This window comes from Numida meleagris, chromosome 1 (assembly GCF_002078875.1).
Source record: "Numida meleagris isolate 19003 breed g44 Domestic line chromosome 1, NumMel1.0, whole genome shotgun sequence".
NCBI lineage: Eukaryota > Metazoa > Chordata > Aves > Galliformes > Numididae > Numida > Numida meleagris.
The window spans coordinates 171,890,146-171,912,549 of NC_034409.1; the positions used below are offsets into that span (position 1 = coordinate 171,890,146).

Genomic DNA, 22,404 nt, shown 5'->3' on the forward strand with positions numbered 1-22,404 from the left:
CTGGAGGCTACAGAGTGCTCACAGGAACAGTTCTGACAGCAGATCTTGGGGGCTTGGCAGGGAGAAGCAGTGATGTGTGTCAGGAAGATGACATCTCGTGAGGACAGTGTCTGAGCAGCAGGGGCCAGCAACCTGCAGATGGTACATTGCAACCAACAGGGAATGTCTGTATGTTATTTTATATAGTTCATTAAACATCACGTTACTTGCACTACAAGACACCACTCTGAATTTCTTAACAATTTTCTGTCATTCACCTGTTGAGAATTCAGTTAAATACGTTTTTAAGGACTAGCTCTGCTATATAAATAAAATCCTAATTTTCAGCTTGTTGGAAATATAAATATTTTGAAAAACTTGCACAAACATCTACTGTCTATTTGGGGGCAGCTTTGATACCATATATATTTTTTTAATTGAGATGTATTTATTCTGAAGAAAGCAGATTGGCATCAGCAGCTTTATTCCAATATAATTTATTTCTCCTTCTCTCCTCTGGCATTATTACCATCTTCCAAAGTGTTACTGCATCAGTACTGTCTTCAGAGAACTTCTCCAGCAGAGCAAATTGACTCTGAAATGCTCAGTGCTGTTAGTTTACTAATTGTTTCCCCTGCAAAACCATTAAGGTGGCTGTGCTTTTATTACGATCATGTCAGCACCTCCAAACAAATTGAGGAGACTCAGGAGTAAAATATTTAGCTGAATAACACCGTCTGTTAGATAAAAACAGTGATGAGGATAGAGCAGTTAAGTACCCACTCTCTAATTAGGTTTTCTCTGCAAAGTAAGAGAGATATAAAAATATAAAAATAATTACAGTTATTACTGGAAGGTTGAAGTTTTGTTTTCTTTGTTCCTACTACTGAGTAAGCTTTCTGACAAAGCAAGATTCTTAAACACAAGCTTTTTCTAGCTCGCTAGAAACAACTTCAGAACAAACAACAGATAGGTCTTCTCAGGAAAAGACTTTCTCTCTTTCTAAGTGTACTTTTACCTCAAAATACGTAAATCAGAACTGCAGACTATATCCACTGCAGTAACAATGCTTAGACACTGCACAGTGTCTTCACTATACCCTGTTCTCCAAGTTAATGTTACACCCAGAGTATCTGTAGAGTAATAATGCTAAAAAATTACCTTTGCAAGTGTACTTTAAAAAAAACTTTCCAACTTTACTTACATTTTAGAACAGTTGATGTTAATTTATCTCTATTACCAAACTCATAACTCTTTCCAAAAAAAACACGTGTGTGTTACATGGATGACTGATCTTTATTATTCTACTGACAGTAACTCTGTCACATCTCTTTTATTAAATTATTCTGTATTTTTTTCACTCTCAAGCCCAAGATCTAAAAACAGGGATGTGTAGCATAGCAATTATACTCACCTTTCAGGTGGGTAGATGGGAAGCATAGCTAGTTTCTGTTGTATTCATGTAAAGAATCTTGGACTAGGCAACAACTGAAATCAATGGTAATCACTAGTGGCACTGTTTAACATCTCCTGGCTCATAGACTCCTCCTATATTGACCTTTTCCTTTATGTTTCCTAATTTTTATTTGTAACACCAGAAGAACAAGGTCTATAATTGTAATTAAATCAATCTGACAACGAGTCACACTCTGGCAGCTAAAGAGGAATCAGGAGAAGAATAATCTAATCTTAAACATGAATGGTATTTGCTGGAGTGAAGGGAGGAAGGGAGGGTGTATGTAATTTTTTTTTAAAGGGGAATGTAAAACTTGCCAGGAATTCATTACATACTTTTGTTAATTTTTTTTTCATGACTTTTTTTCATAATCTTTTACTTTATGATCAAGAATGGCTGCTGAAATGACGTATCTTGGGAAATTATTGTCATATTGAAATCACACATAAATATGTACTTCCTTCTGTATGCAAAATAGCAGGTTTCAATCTTTTACTTACAAGCTTTGTTAGAGGTAGAACAAATGTCAGGAAAAAGCTGCCTTTTTTTTTTTTTTGCACCCATTATCTGCTGGCACCAGTTCAGAAATTTTAAGGATCTGCAGTAGGCACCCGAGCATCCTGTGCAGTCACTGGCAACAGCTACAGTTCTTGGGAGCCATCTGCACAGCCTCTGTCCTGGAACAGGAACCTACAGCTGGCAAGTCTGAAATGCTGATCACTGGGGATTTCTGAGCTCCTCAGCCTCTCTGGAGCTTGTGCATCTGCCTACACATTTTATTCTCCATCCACTTGAGATCCAAGGTTGGATTACCCTTTTGAGAGTAGGCACACAACAGAAGAATGCTGTCCCCTTCACATTTACATATCAGAGGTCACTTTCACTGAAGCATCTAGAATGAAATCTAGCCTCTAAGGCCTTTGAGGCAAGGTCAGCTTTTCATCCTATACTTACACATGGTTTTTCACTTAGTTTTTCATATATGTTAGTTCCCATACATAAGTGAGCTCGGTCCTGGTTGCATCCTGAATATACAATGTTTTGAAATGCAAGTAGTAAAAAATGATAACACTATGCTAGTGGTATGCTGCACCATTCTCATGTTGAGATCTTGAATTGGTTCTTTAAGCTCATAAGAAAAAGAAGCTCTAATAGGTACTCAAAAATACCATGACCATCAAAAAACCAGCAAGTATAAGCTAGCTGCAAAATTACAACACAAGATCAAAAATTGGTGGAGATATGTGACATGGGTACATTTTTGTACCAGATATAAAATGACTCCTGTCTCTTTCTATTTCCTCCAGAGCAGGTTGAGATGACAGTCATCCTATAATTATCATTTGTCTGACTGCTTAGTCGCTAAAAGAAAAGTGTTCCAGCCAGAACACTATTCAGTATCCAATGAACTTAGATTTAATCTGTTTTTAGAATAGAATAAAGGCAAATATTTCAATGAGTAATTAATAAAATGCAAGATGTCAGACTGTTTTCTATGAAGAGCCGTAACAATGTTTAGCATGAAGATCTGAGGAACTCCAAGCTGCGTATTATGATGGTATGTATGCCCAGCGTTTGGTCACTGGTTGGACTTGCATAGCTATCCATTCAGACTAAAGAGTTATTAAGATTTGAACTGTAAAAAAGTAAGTGAAATAATGAACATTCCTTAAACTCACAGTCAGATTAATTTATAGGTGAAACCATTCCTCCCTTCTTAAATCATCTGACCAGTATTACTATTCTCATTCCTTAATCGTGCTTAAGATAAGGCACCTTGGCACAGTGCATAGTTGTTGTACATGATGAGGTAAAACATGCTGTTATGAAGTGCATCGTTGTCTCTCACTTTTTGCTGTTGTATTTGGTTTAGTGTAAACACTTAGCCATTGAAATTAATGTTTAAATTGAATGCTTCTTCTTTTCATCAACGGAAAAACATTAATAGGCATTTCTAGTGACAGATGAGTTTTAAAGACTGCCTAGAAATACTGGTGGGCCCTGAATGTGAAATTGCAACTGACTGTTAAGATAACTATTGCTGTAAGTGATTAAACATTTCAGCTTAAATAATAAACCCATCAAAATTCCAGACACTCTATAATTAATTTTCAGCAGATCTCTAGTAGCTCATTGTAAGGATTCACCCATAAGATCGTCAATCTCTATCTGTACTGAGTGCAGAAGATCCTAAGTGGAGTCAAGTCCTAACCACCAGACTTGATGTACTGTCCCAGGAGAAGGACATCAAGGCTTTTTCTGCAGAAGTCAAGCGGCCAGTGGCAAAGGAGAATCTAGCCTCTGAAAATGTAATTGTATGAAGCTCCATGCTTCCATGGCTAAACAGCTACTGATCATTATTTAGAGGTCCCATCCTACTGCATTTGCAGTTCGGACATATCCTCAGCTACACGTTGCTATGAATTGGATTGCAGGAAGCAGAGTGACCGTAACGTGACATCTCTTTTTTCTTATCATGTCATTACCCTATGAAGTACTATATGATTGCTCCAACTTCTGAGACTTCTAGGAAGTCTTCCTAGGACATACCACAAAAATCTGCTCTGATAATCCACTGCTAATTCTTCTCTTGTCTGCTATTTTTGCCTTTTATTGGAAATAAATTTAAGTTCTGTAAGAGAACAAATTGAGTTCTGTATTACATTTTTATGCTTTCTTTTATTTGTTTCTTTTTTTTATTCATAATCTTTTTCATATTCCAGAAACCCAAGCAGAGGACATGAGATGAGATACCTTTCTTACATTAATTAGTAGGTTTTACCCACTGAGGGGTCTTTCAAAATCATTTTGCCTTTAATTCATTCTTCCTAAAAAGTTAGAATGCACCAATTAGAAAATGTTTTTAAAAAGAGCAATAATCAGTTGTTGAGCTCAGATGTTGTGTTGTGAATTAGTATTTCTTTTAGTGATTATGATTTTGTAAGGAAAATTATACAGAGGATAGATATGGATCTGTTGACACAACTTTTATTGTAGGGATTTTCCATTTTCAGCATTGAAAACAATAATTTTCATGATAAAAGTTTATCCTTGCTGGATCTGACTTTCAGTTCACACAAATCAGACCTTCCTTGATTTAAGACAGGCCAAAGCAGTGGTGTGTTTTGTCAAATCACTCCTTCTTGAAAGACAAATAGTGCTTTAAATCTAACTTTAAAAACAAATTTCATGCCCTCATCGTTTACGTGAATTATGAAACAAAAACCAGAGAAGGATACTTGTCTCCCAGTGATTAAGGACAAGCAGATTTGCAAGGTGTTACAAAAATACTCATCAGTCTGTCAGTTATATACCATGGTACACATGTTAGCACTATAAGAATTATGCGACAAATGTTAGGCAACATTTTGAAATATTTAATCTTGTTTTAATTGTCTTAAACCTACCTAATATCACTTTCTTGGAATTTTATAATCTTAAATTCAGTTCAAAGATTATACAGAGCTACCCAGAATAGCAATGCTGTGAGAGGATTGTGAATCTTTCCACTAAAGGATCCTTGAAGATTTTTAGGAAGGTCATAGTGCTTAGCTAAGAAAAAGTAAAAAATGGAAGACAAATGAAATGTTTGTCTGCATTGCAGAGAAGCATAAAATCAGTTCATCATATGGGAGCAAAAGGTACAGAGATAGTTCTGCAAGTATATTTGTTTTGGCTGATCGTGACAGCTGAGAAATAGTACGTGCCAATTTTAAACACCCCCTGTGGGAGCATAATTATTTTATCCTATTTCAAGAAGTAAAGCATGTCCTTTTCAGTTTAAAATATCTCAAGTCAGTAGTATGTATATTTAAATGACTTTCAAGCTGCTTTAGGCTATGCAGGAATGTGTATGAGTGTGTGTTTGTGTGAGTGAGAGATGGGGAGAGAACTGAAGCCAGCCTTTAACAAATCTCTGCTCTCTTCTGTTGGGAGGGAAGGATGCACGCAGGACTTTGTGCATCTCATTATGATTCTTGTTCATATTTTTAAACATGCTATAATGCAGAAAAGTCCAAGTATTAATGCTTCTGTGCAGACATTTTATGATATCGGTAAGACAAGAAGGGATAAATGATGAAATACGGTTATCACTGCAGATACCCTGGTATCTTGTACTTCTGGCTTGCAATTGGGCTTTGGATGTGGATGTTAATAGTGATGCAGATGCAGAAGAGACCAAAGGGATTAAGCAGTAATCCATATGAGGCTGTAGGAGTGATGCTCATGGCCAGCTGAAGAACATCCATCCATTCCTTCAGTCAGTGCTGCACTGACCTGCTGGAGGTCACCTTTGATAGACGGGCACACAAATCTCTGCTCTCTGAGAATCTCAGCAGTTTTTGAAGGGAAAATCTTAAGACAGGCGGGTGACTCAGAGGCAGTCATATGGTGCAGGTAGTTATTTGGGGTGGAGGCATGGGGTGGTGGTGGCTTGTACTTTACGTCTGTGGTAGGGGGCTCCCAGCCACAGTCTCTCACTTCTACTGAGCTGAGTGGAATTTGTCCCAACATCACAATTTGTGTATAAACAGAATTGATTTTCAGTGGATGTAAGTGATAGCCTCAGCATGAAAATCTGTGGCTTTGTATTTTCTGTGTTCAAGAATGGTCAACTTCCATCCATAAATTCTGCAACGAATTTTGCTCAGATGTGGACAAAGGTCATGTATCAGTAAAGGATTTAAGCATGTGCTTAACATTAACCATATCTAGCCTAAATCATTTCAAACCATACCTGTGTTTGGGCCCTTTTTGCTGCATTGCAGTCCTCGTGCTCAGTTCACATGTGCAGAAGAGGTTCTTGACTCCTAATGCAGCATAAATTCACAAAACGTTTCTCACCATAGGGTTGCTGTTCTGCATAATCTTAGCAGGAAGGACATAAGGTAAGGCATAATGTACTGCAGATGGCCGGGAACACAGAGTTCTGAAGTTGTTTAGATGTATGTGTTAGTAATCTGAATAGCTCTTGAGCATTTGCTGACAGCAAAAGAGACAGCAAGGGGAAATGTATACCTTTCTGTGAAAATTTTAACTTAAAGTTCAGTGAATTGTCTACAGAGGTTGAAGAGTGCATTTTGAAAATAAACAATATGAATTGATGTACATCACAGTTAAGAGTTCATTTTCTTATGGACTGCAGCTTATGTAGTGGTGGCTTCTGAAATCTCGTGTGAGTTCAGTGTGGATGTGTGAGGTGCTGCAGTAGATGGCATTGCTTTACCTTCTGCTGGTGATGCTGAAAGACATGCTGTTCTTAGGAAGGGAGAGCTATGAAGCCTCCTGTGGGGAAGATGTGTCATTTGTTCAAATCTGGCATAAAAGCAAAGTGATGAAGCGAAAATACATAAAGAGATAGGTAGATAGGTAGGTAGGTAGGTAGACAGATAGATAGATAGATGGATAAACGGATCAAACCTTGGAAGGTATTTGCAGCAGATTTCCAATACAGAAATGTTGTATAGAATCTGAAATAGATAAAGTAGTTACAAAATCATCAGTTACAAAGCAACTGGCATCTCTGCCTCTCCTCGGGACATCAACCTTTGCTGTCACCAGAACTTCTCTCCATGCATGTTCTCAGGAGGAGTACCTATGAACAATTGCTGTAATTTTCGATGACTCTTTTCAAACTCTATTCTTCAGTTTACCCTGTTTCAGTTTGTTTGTTTGTTTTACTGAAAGCTGAGTATTAAATAAACCTGTTTTAGTTTTGCTTTTCCTCACAAAGCATAAAACGTTGAGCAAGATTTTTACTAATTGCTAATATATCAGTTCACTAAGAAAAGAGCGTTTTTAGTTAAGGTTATATTACAATGATAAATTCTATTGACTGTCAGAATAGATGATATCCAGTTAAACCATGTCTGTGGACACTTGATAGTGAAAACATGCAAACTGCTGCTGATGACAGTCTGAAGCTCATTCCCAGCTATGTATTGCTCTGGACCAAGCTAAAATAGCAACACAGCTCTAGCCAGAGCTGCAAGGATTGGTTTTAATTTTGTACTGTGGATTACTGCTTACTGCTGTTTGCTTTAAAAGTCATTAATTTCCCATCGCAGAATGGCAGGATCCCCAGATTTCATTCCTCTCTTTGTTGTTTGGTGACCTCTTGTAACTTTTCCACTTCATTTTATCTTTAAAATAGGTACAGCACTTCTTCCTACTTAAGAGGGTAAAAATGATAACAATGAGTGAGTCACCGCATTGTTCCAGGACTGTTAAAAAAACAGGGACTGTTCTCACTTCTCACTTTTGTCCATCTCTTCTTGGCAGTCATTGCTCTCCTTTTTGTCTTTGTTCCTCCCACCTCTGCCCCATCCCATTTCCACCTGACCCCCGGGCATACATTGTTACAACTGGCACCTTATCTTCAGTTTCTGCCCCTGTCTTTGTTTATACAGATGCATAGCTGATTATCTTAACAAAGGATTGAGCATTAATTGATATTTGAACAATTCTGAGCATGTTGATGTTACTCCTGCTGCAGAGTCAAGAGCTCAAAATAGCTAAGAGCTCCTGGGACTTGCCAAAGTTAAAAACATAAATAGGGCATTTTTTGCATTTTCATTGGAACTGAATTTGCTGAAACAAGGCATAACTGTATCCTGTAAGGAAGTGATTGCAGAGGGTGGGTTTTGGGAATGAGCGAGGATGAACTGAACATTCAGACCCAACTTTGATATGCTTCTTCAAAATTGCCTACTTTGCTCCTGACTTCTCATGCGAACTGTGCAAGAACACCAAGCTGTCAGATTAGAATTTAATCAGATTTTAAAATATCAACCACTATAAAAGCCTATTTAAAAGCAAAAAAAAAAAAAACAATGTAGAAAGTGTTGCGAAGACCCTGAGCAAGTAAAAGAAAGAGGGGTATGTGGCACATGGTGTTGGCTGGCAGCATCCTGGTTTGCTGCTCTGAACATCTTGAGGGGACAAGGGGCATCTGTTTCTGTGGCAGGACATCTGTGTTTCAAGGGTGGCTCCAGCTGGCCACAACCTGCACAGTAATGACAACAGATAAGCTTGCACCTGGGTCAAAGCAATCCCCACTATCAGTTCAAGCTGGGGGTTGTAAGGATAGAGCACAGCCCTGCTGAAAAGGGCCTGGGGGTACTGGTGGATGGCAAGCTGGATATGAGCAGCAATGTGTCCTCACAGCCCAGAAAGCCAACCATATCCTGGGCTGCATCAAAATCAGCATGGCCAGCAGGGTGAGGGAGGTGATCCTGCTGTTCTGCTCTGCACTGGTGAGGCCTCACCTGGAGTGCTGTGTCCAGATGTGGAGTCCTCAGTACAGGAGAGACATGGAGCTGTTGTTGTGCGTCCAGAGGAGGGTCACAGAAATATCCAAGGGATGGAACACCTCCCTGCAAGGACAGGCTGAGAGAGCTGGGGCTGTTCAGCCTGGAGAAGAGAAGGCCTCGGGTAGACCTGAGAGCGGCCTTTCAATATCTGAAGGGGAGCTGTAACAAGGAAGGGGAGACCTGAGAGCGGCCTTTCAATATCTGAAGGGGAGCTGTAACAAGGAAGGGGACAGACTCTTGAGCAGGGTCTGTTGTGACAGAACAAGAAGAAATGGTTTCAAACTAAAAGAGGGAACATTTAAACTGTATATAAGGAAAAAGATTTTTACAACAAGAGTGGCGAGGCACTGGCACAGGTTGCCCAGAGAGGTGGTGAATGCCCCGTCCCTGGAGACACTTAAGATCAGGCTAGACAGGGCCCTGAGCACCTGATGGAGCTGTAGAAGTCCCTGTTCATTGCAGGGCAGTTGGACCAGGTGACCTTTAAAGGTTTCTTCCAACTCAAATGATTCTGTGATTCTATGATTCTAAGCTGTTTGAAGTCAGAGATCAAAGCCAGGTTTTGTCAGTGTCTTATCTACTGTAGTATAGTTACATAAATTGTAAGGTAAATATTTTAAAGATAGATGGGCATTTTATTTAAATCATCAAGTTTAAACATTTAAACAATATGTATAATATTTTTTTAATAGGATATTTTGCTTTAGCTGTTGAAAAGTTGTGTCACTTGAGTTGTCATTTTAAAATGAAAGAAAGCATGAAAAAATCCCTGAATAACTTCAGTGTCCAACCTACCTCTTCTGCTGGTTCTCAGCATTTGCACTCCTCCTTTGGTGGGACCAAATCAACCATCAAAGAGCACCGCAGAATAGCAAAATGTCATGTTATCCTTCAGAAGAAAATCACAGGAGAGGCAAAGGCAATATAGTGGGATTTTTCTCATTAATTAGGAGTGTGTGTGCTTTTTTCTGTTTGTTTTTCTCAAAACCATAGCACTGGAGTTGAAGAATTTCATGAAAATCCCAGTTGCCATTTGGGAAAATTTAGAGGAGGTAATTGCTGTTACAGTAGTTGATGAAGTCCTGAGAGCACACAACTGAGAAGAAAAGAAAGAAAGGAAAAAAAAAAAGGTGTTATGTGTATACACTTTTTTTTTCAACTGGCCAGAGTGGGGTAGGGAAGTTTGAGAAAAGCAAGTGATGGATGCTGCACCTGGGAAGGGGCAACCCTGGCTGGACATACAGACTGGGGGATGAGATAGCTGGTCAACAGCAAGTTGAAATGAGTCAGCAGTGTGCTCAGGCAACCAGGAAGGCCAATTGTACCCTAGGGTGTATCAAACACAGCATTGCTAGTCAGTCAAGGAAGGGATTGTCCCGCTCTACACTGCAGTGGTGCGGCCTCAGCTTGAGCGCTGTGTGCAGCTTTGGTACACAGTAAACCATGATGATGACTGTTACTCAGTTTGATTGTTAATGTTTCTGAAATCAAATGTATGTATTCAGTGATGTGATATCACTGCATACTGAAAACTATACTGAAAACACTGAAAACTATCAATAGTTTTTTACACTGCAAAGAGTGACTTTCTTGGTATTTATTACTGTTATTTATTACTGTTATTTATTATTTAATTACTGTTATTATTATTTATGTTAAAAATGTATTAGGAGCTTCCCTGCCAGATGATGCTTATGGATCTGAAAAAACTTCATTGTTCTTCCTCTTTTTATAACAAAAATCAAATGCATTTACCTGTTCTCTCAGTTCATGTAATTTCAGGAGCTGCTGTATTGCAATTGGAAACTCTGCTATGCTTTTTCTGCTTCTCTACACATTTACTTAATTTCATGCATAGTTGTGTGGAACAATTTCCTATGTTTCAGAATTGATGAGCATTGAACTCTTAGCCTGTTCCTCACTATAAGCACTTTGTTTCTTCCAAAATTAATCTGCCCTTCACTTCTTCAAGAAACAGCATTTTGCACTCAGCATTTCTTTAAGAGTTTCCTATAAATGAATCATAGAATCGTTTGACTTGGAAGAGACCCTTAGAGGTCACCTGGTCCAACTCCCCCGCAATGAACACCTACACCTCAATCAGGGTGCTAAGACCCCCATCCAGCCTGACTTCAAACATCTCCAACATCTCCATCATCCACCATCTCTCTGGGCAACCTGTTCCAGTGCCTCACCACCGTTACTGTAAAAAACTTCTGCCCTATATGCAATCTAAATCTCCTGTTTACGTTTGAAACTTATTTTCTTGCTTTGAGATAGGAGATCCTTGATGTCTTTAAACTTAACATAGGAGTCTCCTACTCAGTGTAAGCTCTGGGCAGCCTTCATATTACTCATCTTCATTTTACTTCCCACAACAGCTACAGATATTCCCCACGTCTAATTTTACTGCCTTGTTACTCTTAGCTGACTTTGCCTTATGGAACTTTTTCATATCTGTGGCTATTTATCAACATTTTAATTATAATGACAACTTACTGTGGGAGAGGTGGCCACTAACATTCAGACTAGATAGTAAGTCCAGGTTTATTGTCATGTAGCCTTGCCTAGAATTTTAAGGCCTTTTGCACTCTACTTCTTAATCTTCCAGCTATTCATTTAGACCTACAAAATTAGGAAGCCACAATGTCTACTTCCGTTTGTTTCCTGGTATGGGTAATCTCTTAAGGTGCATTAATTTCAGTTACCATGGTATGTCTGCTGCAGATAAGTGATACTTCAACTTTGAAATAATTTCCTGTTCCTACCTGTTCTACTAATTAATTTTGTGATGGAGCCCTGTTTACCTTCTTTAAGAAACACTGAGATGTAATCAATCTAGCGGAAGCATTTAGTACATTGATAATGGTCGGTTGAATTCCTGCAATCAGGTTTCTCTGTAACGTTTTTAACAGTCTTAACAACATGATGGTTTTTGGACTCCAGATTTGAAACTATTAACTATTCCAGTTGTTAACAAAAGATGTTGCTTTCAATGTGATGAAAAAGGCATGCAAGAAAAGAAAAAGTCTCTTAGGAGATGCTCAAGAAGTGAGCAAGTGTTATTTGCTTTATTTGTTAGCCGTGAGTAGCAGTACATTTTCAGTTGTGAAAACCAAACAAACATAAACCAGTTCACAGAGCTCAGAAGGCATAAAGTGAAAGTGCCAAGAAAATAGCTGGTGAAAACTGTGAAATTATAGAAAAAGCCTTTGTAGAGAAATATGGCAATGGAAATTTTCAGTGTGTTTGTGTGCAGAAAGATAAGCATGGGGTTAGTTGGCATTAGTTCATCTGGGAAGATTTCTCTTACCTTTTTGCATTTGCCTTGAGTAGGATTTCAAAATCTAATATTCAGTTGCTAACTCAGATCTCAGTTGTCCCATCTAGAAGGAGTCAAGACAAAAAGAGTTTTTAACTTCAGACGGAGTATTCCAAAGTCTGAAAGGAGGGTGAAATCACAGCTCAGTTGGCTAAAATCAAACTAAAGTTAATTATTTGTGGCCTGTAGCTGGGCAGTACGAGATTAAATTAGCTTAGTCATGATGACTAGATCATTATTGGATATTGGTGGTAGGTGGATGGTTGGACTAAAGGATCTTAGAGGTCTTTCCGAACCTTAATGATTCTATGATTATTAGAGTAACATGAATTCCATCATCTGTTTGTTGGGTCCACACTTGTTTTATTAGCATTGTCATGACTGTCTGGTTTCTGACCGTGGAAATAAATGTATGATTCCATGGCCTTCTCCAGGGTCAGAAGAGGGAGAAACCTGAACCTGCATGAGCAGGGACAGCAACCCCAATTGCCTTGTCAATAACAAAGAGACTTTTTCTTTTTTTTTTTTTCTCTCAGAAGCAGACTGAGAAGTAGATGTTGACCTCCTAGTTTGTCTCAGCTGTGCTTTGCCCGGTGGTGGGGAGCTGGCTTTCTGCTGCCATTGAGGCTGCCTTCTGTGGGGCAGGAGCGAGCCCCGGGGGATGCTGTGGGCTTTTCTCTTTGCTGGTGCAAGATAAATAGGCACAGCAAACTGAGCCAAGAGGTGTAACGAGGCCTTCTAATCTGGTGGCAAACTCAGCAATTAGGCTGATTTAATACTGTAAAAAATCCTGTAAAACCACCTTCTAACACTCACTGCAGGCAGTGCTCCTGTGCGTTGGAGCTGAACCACCCTCACTAAAATCTAGGTATTACTATCAGTGCTGCAGGAGTTTGACAGTGTGAAATCATATTACCAGCTTCTGGAAGTTAAAATACCTCTTTTCTATTAATACAATGTGCTTTCAAAGTATGGTAAGTTATCATTTATAAAATTTACATTTACAGTTTTTTATCTTTTTAGAGTACACCTCAGTATATTAAGTCTAGGGTTTTCAAAAGACATTTAATGTCCTTTGAGTTCTTCTGGATGTTGGATGCTTAAATCCCTCAGGCTCATTTTAAAAATATCATCATGTAATATTTCAGTTCAATTTTCTTTGCACATGATTAAAAGGTGCTGTATGCTAGATCCATGGAAAAAGTGGGAAAAGGACTGTTTATATAATTTTACGAATTTAAGGCAAAGAAATAAATTAAATTAATAAATTTATTAAATAAGTAAATTAGAATTTCTAAATTAGACTTACTTTATTTTACTTACATTCCTTTCTTGACAGCCAGATGAAACTTTAAATGCTCTCAGGGAAACAAGATGAAGTGACAGAAATTTAAGATGTCTGTGAAAACAGCATGTGTGCAATTCTGAAGAATTTGACTCATTTATGAATGGTTAGGTTCATTTTTGATAGCATAGTGGAGCGCAGGTTAGCTGCATTTAGATAGCAAGCTGCCTTAGAAATCCCTTCAAGGTGCATCAAGTTCTGTAAATGTTATTACATCGGTAGATAAGAGGCCAAATCTATGGTTTGCTGGGATACGTGTACCCATTAATTTCAAGTAAGCAAGCTGATAACATATTTGGACTACATGTGTTTTTGTAGGAACACATCCTTTTCTGTATTGTACATCTTCAAAAATATATGACAGCCTTATATTGGCTGTTACTGAGTAACCTCTGACAGCTGTGCCATAAGATAACATAGAGAAAATGTTCTTCATGTCAGCATGGTTGTTGGAGATAGGGGTGTATGAGAGGAAGCGCCCAGGGCCCTGCAGAGCAGACTGTGTGTATCCATGTCATACAGTACTTGGCCCAGGACCTCCTGTGTCCTCCTCGTGCTCTCTGTGCACCCACGGCCCGGTGCTTATAAATGCACCAAGGTCTTCAACCCAGCGAGGACACCCCGTCCAGCCCAGTACTGAGCAGCTCCACTGGCACTGGCTTTCATGCAAGGAGCCAGAATGACTTGATCAGTGCTGTGTGTCTTTGCTATGTCTTATGCTGTCTTTAATTACCATGACAGAAAACATCCTCTAAACACTGTTTTCTTAGCAATGTTTTCTTATTCTAAATACTTAAGAGTCCAGAAAGGGGACCTGGACCCAAGTTTTCCCACTTGTGAAGGAGCATGTGGACTGGCTTGATTAAGGAGTGGGGAGCCATTTTCTTTTCTTTCTTTCTTTGACCCCTTGACTCACAAACAATTTTCAGGGCAATAGCTCAGCTTCAGTTTCTCCTTCTCCCTTCTTTCTAATCTAGTGAGGAATTGATATTTTTCTGAAAGGATTAATAAAGCTGCTTGCTCATCAGATGATTGAGTTTTGCATGGAGGTTTCTGGTTTAATTCTTTGCAACTGCCTACATGTAACTTTAATGGCAGCACAGCAGATTATCATACTGGTAGGAGTAACAGCCAGCAAGATCTCCAGTCTTCAAACTTTTCAGGAATTTTTAAGCTCAAAGTGCTTTCCTTCTGTGTCAGTTCATTGGTAAGAAGTCATATGGATTTGTCATTTTTCTTCTCTGAAGGAAGTGTGTCTCAGGGTTGTACTGCTGTCTTTTTACCACTGAGCATAAACTTGCCGAACCCAAAATCTTTTTTATTAGCAGTAGCTGTCAAGCAGTCCTGTCAAAATGCCAGGGTTTATTTGATGGCAGTGATAGTTTTGATACCATATCTACCTTGAAGAAATCTGGCTTTTTATTAAACATCCAAAAGTGTTATTTGCATGCTGGAGAAATATGCTAATTACTTTTTTTTCCTTTTCTGGAGGATGTGATTTGCTGAGAGCGAATGATGCCATTTTGATGGGTACTCTGAAATACCAGTGGCAGATCTGGGCATGTTTGAAATGTTTATGTTTAGAGCATAAAATAGCTAATAACTAATAAGCGTTGATGGGGGAAAAAAAGAAGTATAAGGCTTGGATACAATGTTGTTCTTCTTTTTGGAAATGGTATGTGATGTTATGGGATTGGCTGGCATTGCAGAATCCCTGTGCTGTTGCAAATTAAAATGGTTTTGAAGTTGTTAAAGTCAACCTTTCCATATTCATCTTCTGTGTCAGAAAAAGGCTTTTATGTGACAATCAGCTTACTGGGACATTATTAAGTCATTTAATCCAGTTGTTTGCTGAGTTCCATGCCCTGATCTCTTATAACCATGAAAGATTATGTATACATCAGAGAAACAATTTTTTGATGAGCGTGTTTATTTTGCTCGTAGAGCTTATAATGCTCATGTTTTGCTTCTATCTTCATTTCCACTTAATCCAAAGAGTTCATTTGAGTAATTAGTTTCCACATTGGTGGCCTTTCAGGAGAATCTTTCAGGTTCTTCCGGGGCACCCTGCACTCCCTCTCCTCCCCCAGGCAGATCTACAGCCTTCCTCCACTCCTCTCCTCTGTGCCCCAAACATACTTTTTCACGTGTGTGGCTCTGTAGGAGAAAAGTGTCTTTGGTGGGATCATTCACACAAAGGTGCACCTGTTTTTAAGTGTCTGTTGAACAGAGACATCATTTTCATCTTGCTCTAAGTTCAGATTCAGGTGACAAAATTCTGAGTCCTTCTTGGTGATCTCTGTGGGGCTCATGCCTGTAATAGCAGAGGCTGTGAGGCTTTGTTCACAGGGCACTATGAATGAGGGCTATGGAGCAGTGCCTAGCCCAAGGCCAAGCATCCCTGAGCCTTCCCCATATCCCTGTCCTCTCTGGACGCAAGATCTGTCAAATACATTTCTGCTTTCTGTGTCCTGGTTTACATGCTTTAACAAATACAACATGGTTTTATCAGTTCAGCATTATTTGTCTTTGGCTTCTGTTTGACACTTCCACTTGCAAAATTGCTACAGCTGGAGTTGTGAGCAAATGATTTCTTTATTATTCATAGCAGCAGGTGCTGCAACAGCCTTTTGGCTAGAGTTGTACTCTCGTGGTCCATGGTTTCTATATATTTGATTAGATGGTGTCGTATTGCTCAGATGGGATGCTAGTACTTCAATAAATGTATTTTGTTACACAATTGGCTATACAGTGCATTATCATTATTATTTCCATAAATCACTTTTAGTTGACAGCTTTCTGTTGCCACTTGGGATTTTTCCAGCAATAATTTGCATCTTTTTTGTATGGCGTCTTAAAAATATTTGGAAGTCAATATAGTGTGGACTTGATTTTATAATAACTGGTGCCCTTGTGGTTATGCTAGAACACATCAAGCAGCTATCCAAGCAAGACTGACGTATTTATCTTGATTCATATATCATTTACATCTTCTTCAAGAAATGATCTTTCCAAGATCCAGTACAGCAGTTTTAACACCCACCTGCAGTGTGTGCATGTCAGTGTCACGGTGCTAAAAATCAAGTGCCTGTCCCCAGCAGGATGATGGAGAGCAGTGCAGCTCATTGCATGGTGGAAGGGCCAAATGGTGTTTCTCTAAAAGGTTACCCCTAGCACACAGGTGGGGCACTTGCCTCTACCTTGCCAATCAGCCCAGCATGGGTCCAGATTGCACCCTACTGTAGGGAACCTGCTTTAGCAGGGGGTGGGACAAGATGATCTCCAGAGGTCCTTTTCAACCACTATGTTCTGTAAATTCCCACTCCCCTAAAAAAGTGAATTCCTTCTGCCAGAGCCTCTCCTGAGCGCTTGGCACTCACATTCATATGCGATTCTGCTAGAGGAAATGTTGGCTTGTAGTGCCATAGTCCTGCTTCTTCAGCTCTGCATAATGGGCCAATGCAGAGGTGAGTTGAGCCAGAAAGCCCGTTCACCCTTTCAGGGCTGTAGAAGATCTAGAGGAAGAGGAATCCTAAAATAAGCCTGGGTTGGCCTCAGCTACTGGTTATATCTGGCCTGGAAGTGACCACCTCACATGGCCCCCGTGGGCTAAAGGCAAACCAACTTCAGCTGTGGCTCCAGCAGACCTTCAGACTGAGTAATGGGCTGTTTTACAGGGAAAGTGCCTTGCAGAAAGGACAACTGTAGCCTGCTCCACCTAGCCACGCTGTGCTTTCCCTGTTTCTTAACAGAGATGCCCAAGCAATTTTCTTCTGTGCTCAGAGAAAGAATTTTCCTAATATCTCAGTAACATTTTTCACTGAATAAAAGGTAAATAAGAAGCATGTTTGTGTGGACAGATTCTTATCAACTCTGCAAAGGCAATATTTACAGTATGGATAACGGAGCACTCAGTGCATCTGACAGACACACGCAGATGGCTGTCCGTATGGGGACAAGCCTATAGCACGCACCGGCAGTGTGTCACTGCAGGCAGAGGAGTGGCTGCTGTTTCAGCTGGTGGCAGGCTGGGCAGCTCCCACCTGTGAGCTCACTGCTATCTGGAAGAATCTGCTCAGCCTTTGCTTTAATTAAAAAAAAAAGAGAGAGAAAAAGAAAAAGATTGGGCTCAGTTTCACACATTGCACTAGTTTCATTTGCAGGCTGCAATGCTCAGAGTTGTTAGAACTATCACATGAAAGGAGAATGGGTGATGCACATTTAATTGCTGGCTTGAAGTGAGAATAACCTCTTGATTTGGGCATGGAAGGCTGTTAAAGAGAAAAGTAATGGACCAAGGGGTGCATCCAAGGATAACGTTAATGGGACTGCTTCCATTTGAATGGTAAATGATCCAGAGCAGGGCAATGAAAAATATGAAGAACACAATTTTGAAAGTCAGTCTGGCCACATCCCTCAGACAAAGGGACCAGGATGACCAGGATATGAGCCAGCAGGCTCTGGTGTGCTGGGCCTCGTGTGTTCCTGCTCCGTGTATTCTGCTTGTGCAAAGGACAGCTCCAAACTCACTGCCTGCATGACAGCAACCCAGCTTGGGATAGGCACCAGGCTGTCCTTAGCAGGCCAACATAGATGTTCCCTGTGACTTTTTGTGATGAACTCTGGATCTGGTGAACTTTGTAAGGTTGTGATGATGCTTAAGACCTGCACATATTGTCATCCTGAAACATGCTACCTATTTGAAGGAAATTATTAAACAAAAAATATTTCTTTTTCTTGCAGGTGCTGTTTCAGAAGCTGTCTAAGGAGAAAGCAGGTAAGACATGGCATTACTTCTTCAGTGTTACTTGGTGGCTCATGCACATGTATGCATTGATGGAGGATCTATGAGATTTGCTGATATTCTGAGTTTTACTGATTTTGTGCACTTGCTATGATTACTTCCATGCCTTCAGTCATGAAGTAGAAGACTTGTTTGGTTCTTAGGAAAGCTGATAATTCAGCAACCTTAAGTTTGCACCTTGAAATGTCAGCAATAACATGGGTAACACAAAGTATTTGTTCTCAGTGTCAGGGAGGAGCGAGGGGGCTCGCCATGGCATTCAAAGGCTTGTGCTGTGTTGTATGTGAGTGGATCCTCTAGTGAAGAGGCTGGTGGAACGCTCACTCTGCAAAGTCATATGAAATGTAAATGTAAATAACATAAACACCATCCCAGCCTTGTCACCAGTGGCAGAGTCATGATGCATCCATCATTCCCCAGCATGAGCTCACTCACAGTAGATGGGGTTGGCAATATTAACAGCATTGGAGTGTTTGACTGATATGGGAAAATGATTTATTTACAGCTGACATCCTGCAGGGCACTGGGATCAGAGCAATTGGCAGAGTTATAAAAATGGATATGCAGACCTCCACTTCTGTTAGTAGGCAAGGAGCTAAGGAAAGGTTTGGGTAGGCAGCAGTGCTCACAGAGGTCCTGATTCAGCAAGCTATTTAATACGCAATTAAACCTGCATTTGACAAATCCAATTCATTGCAAGGGGGAGTAAGCAACTGCTTGAATGATTTGCTCAATTGAGGGTAAATGTCCTTATTAAATTGTAATAAGCACAATTAGGAACTAGAGAGAAAAGAAAATGCTTCCCAGAATGTGAGATTACTGGAAGTTAATAACAGCCCCACAGCTCTGCAATAAGAAATGTCCCCATAGTCTAAGGAAATCCTCATTCCCACAGCAGCTTTTGCCAGCTAACACTACTTAAATAAATCACAAAACAGCTGACCTCTGGAGCTCCCCATTTCCTACTGCTTTTTCTGTCTCATTAGTCAACGTGTATACAGTGTGTGTCAATTAAAATGAAAGCAATTGGACATCTTTGTTGTAATTATCCATCTGTCCCCAGATGACTTAGCAAAGCCAGTTTGCTAACTCCGTGATTTCTCCTTGCTCAAAGCAGCACTTGCATCTGCTCTGAATGGCACCCTCAGCTCTTTCCGAGGCCACCACAACCCTGTTAGGGGCAGATGAGTGAGCCCCTTTGCAGCCAGCATTGCCGATGCAGGGGCTGTGCTACCAGGAGCCCTGACCTAGAAACTGAGCAAAAACATGGGCAGCACTGTGCTCAGGTACCTCACAAAGGTCAATACATACATGGAGGCTGCTGACTCTTGTATAGGTTTAAGTATTTCCATTCAAGTGCTGTGCACAGTTATATTTTTCTGCTTCACAGGGTATATGAGTATTTATTCCATGAGGACATTTGCCCATGGAAAATGTGCCTGTGCTTTTCCAAAACTAAGCAAATTCCATCAATTTCAAGATTGATTTAGCAATTTTTGATTGTTTGCACTGCCTGGATCAAAGCCTCTTTGTGACAAAGAAAGATTATTATGTTAACAGTGCTCCTGTTTTTGACTGTGATAAATATTTGAATTGTTTTGTGATAACATAAATTTGGTCACCAAAGAAGAGATGAAGTTTAGCACCCATCCAAAGTTAGAAGATGATGGCTGAAAATTTGATAGCTCCCAGCATGAAAGGAGAATGGCAGGTGACTAGTTTGGTTTGGTCACTGAGGTGGAACTTTACTCATGGAGATCGAGTATATGATGGAGCCGGTAACGAACTTATCGTTAAAACACTTGAAAATGCCAATTCCTTCAAACTGAAGCACTGTGCAGGAAAGGTTTGCATTTGTTAGTTCCTTTTTGCAGCCATTTCTGTATAATAGGTGTGCCCTTCTTGACATGGGATCTTCTAACAGTGTTCAGAGGCAGAAGTCTGATTTTTTTTTTTTTTTTTTTTTGAGCTTTGAAACTCTGGGCTTTGAAATTTGAGTTATGTTAAAGCAAGGCATGATTTAGGTTAAAGCCAACATATTATTTAAATTAACAAATTGGCAAAAAAAAGTGTCTTAGACTGAGGAAGAGAGTTTCTTTCAGCTCGGCAGTTCACAAACATTTCTGATATTTTCTCTGCCTTCTGGCTAAGATGCTTCTTTTCTGTTTCGCAATTTCCCATGTGAGAAGAAAGCCCTTCCTGCCTGTATCTGCCATGTGTAGAGTACAGAACTCTCCTCCTCAAGCTCATTTTTTTTGCACAAAATTTGGACTACTGTCATTCTCCCTCTTGTTTGCTTTTTTATTTTTTCTTTGGGCAAATAAATGCAACATTTTATGCTTCTGTTTTCTTGATTTTTAGGGGGTTAACCAGAATGCCTGGCTCTCCTTCAGACAGGCTTGCCATTAGGCTGCAGGTTAGCAAACTGTCTGCTCTGCTTTGACGTAGGAGACAGGAGAATAGTTCATACCTGTACTCCTTGTACATGGTGACATGAATATGTAAGTTTTATGAATATGTCAAAATATCCTACTCTGTGGTTTTAGCAAGATTTTTAAAATGCCAGATTCATTCACTAAACCCCTCCAGAATAAACATGGCTCTATTGATGGTAAGCTGTTGTTCTAACCACTGTCACATACTTGCTGTCATTGATTAATGTTGCCGTTAATAGGACTGCCCCACTCCCATCGCTTCGCAGTATAGCACTCTGTCCCAGTTATCATTGCCAGTGGTTTTCTTCTCATCCTTCCAGGTCCATAACACCTGGCATGGGTCCGTCCTTCACCACTGTCCCCTGAACCCATTCTGGGTTTGTCACCCAGGTGCTTTAATTGCCTGCTGTGGTGCTGCGGAGAGCACCTTGGTGAGCTGTTCCTCTTGCCATCAGCAACAAAATGTTTTAGCCTATAGTAGCCACTGTTAAAACCTGAGCAGCTGACAGTATGCATTCTTACCATCTCCTGTTATATCTCTTAGTAAAAATTATTCAGCTTGAGTATTCTAGCCACCTGGTGTATTTTAAAGTTAGCACCACATAGTTCAAGATGACCAGTGCAGAGCACACTTCATCACTGGTAGGGAAAATGAGCTTTTACTTTGCTGACAAAAATTTGAAGTCAGATTAAAAGCTGACACATCCTGTACTTTAGTGATATGTATGAAGCACTAAATATAGCAGCATGCTGGTATATTTGCTGATGCATGGTAATGTAGTCTCTAGCAGAGCAGCAATGGGCTGGCAGGGAAGATGGTGCACTGCAGTAATATGATAAAGTCCTCAGGTGACCTTGGCCACTGGATATCCTTGACTGATGTGTTATGAAATTCTGATGGAGGCAGATGTGGTCCCAGGGCTATAACAAATAGCCTGATCCTGCATTATTTGTACAGGCACAATGCTAACTGACTTCTAGAAGAGATCTCCTTAGCTTGAGGAACTAGAATGGACCTGCACAGCAGCTGAATGACCACTGCCCACAAAAGGTCTGATTCTAGGAACTGAGACGGAGCTGCAGCTCCATCTGATCTTTGCTAGATCCTGCATGTCTTGCCAGATCAAGCCCATACAGTGTTTCCCACTGACTACATATTTTTTGTTTTCTTAGGCTTATGTTGATATTTATATTTTACCCATGCTACATTCCCCAGGCAGGAGATACAGGTTGACTGCAACACGAACAGGAAAATGGACGGGGCTCACAGAACCATCCTCTGTTCTGGGGTTTTCTTCTTGCTCTTGTGGCAGTAGAAAAGGTGGTTGGTCTCTTTGAGCCTTTCACCTGACGTGGAAGCCTGCATCTGCTGGAGATGGAGCTGAGGTTACATCCATGAGCTTCCCTGTCCTACTCTGCGCAGGAGAGGAACAGTGGGGTTGGACAATGCAGTCCCTCCTAGGCTGAGGCAGTACTTGTGACCCGTGCTACTGTTACTCCAGCTACACAAGTTTACCCAAGATGAAATTCCAGCCTTAAATAACCAGGGAAAATAAAACCTTATTATCCAAAGCTCCTGTGCATTTACTAGAAAGGTGAATGGGGTCACTTGGATGTGTTTCCAGCACAAAGATGAGATGCTTACTTTGGCCTTAAAAATGATCGGGCTCTTTTCCCCACAGTAATATAGTGAAAATAAACTAGTGAATAGGCCACCAGGTGTTTGGTGGCCTTGGCCTGTTGAGTAGCT

General features: G+C 40.2%; 1 protein-coding gene and 1 long non-coding RNA gene across 3 annotated transcripts in view; one reads left to right on the top strand and one right to left on the bottom strand.

The window, feature by feature from the left end:
* STARD13 (StAR related lipid transfer domain containing 13) overlaps positions 1-22,404 on the top strand; it is a 253,667-nt gene that overhangs the window by 67,435 nt on the left and 163,828 nt on the right. The window contains exon 4 of the mRNA XM_021377987.1: positions 18,159-18,192. Within this exon, the coding sequence (XP_021233662.1) occupies positions 18,159-18,192 (34 nt within the window). The remainder of the gene's footprint in view (positions 1-18,158; positions 18,193-22,404) is intronic.
* LOC110388618 lies at positions 8,803-13,858 on the bottom strand. 2 transcript variants are annotated; one of them, XR_002432936.1, is made up of 4 exons: positions 13,394-13,858; positions 12,062-12,134; positions 9,544-9,844; positions 8,803-8,960 (listed from the first exon to the last, which is right to left on the bottom strand). It is a non-coding gene; the product is annotated as an uncharacterized LOC110388618 (long non-coding RNA). The 2 variants fall into 2 exon arrangements; XR_002432935.1 differs by lacking the exon at positions 13,394-13,858 and having other exon boundaries at positions 12,062-12,236.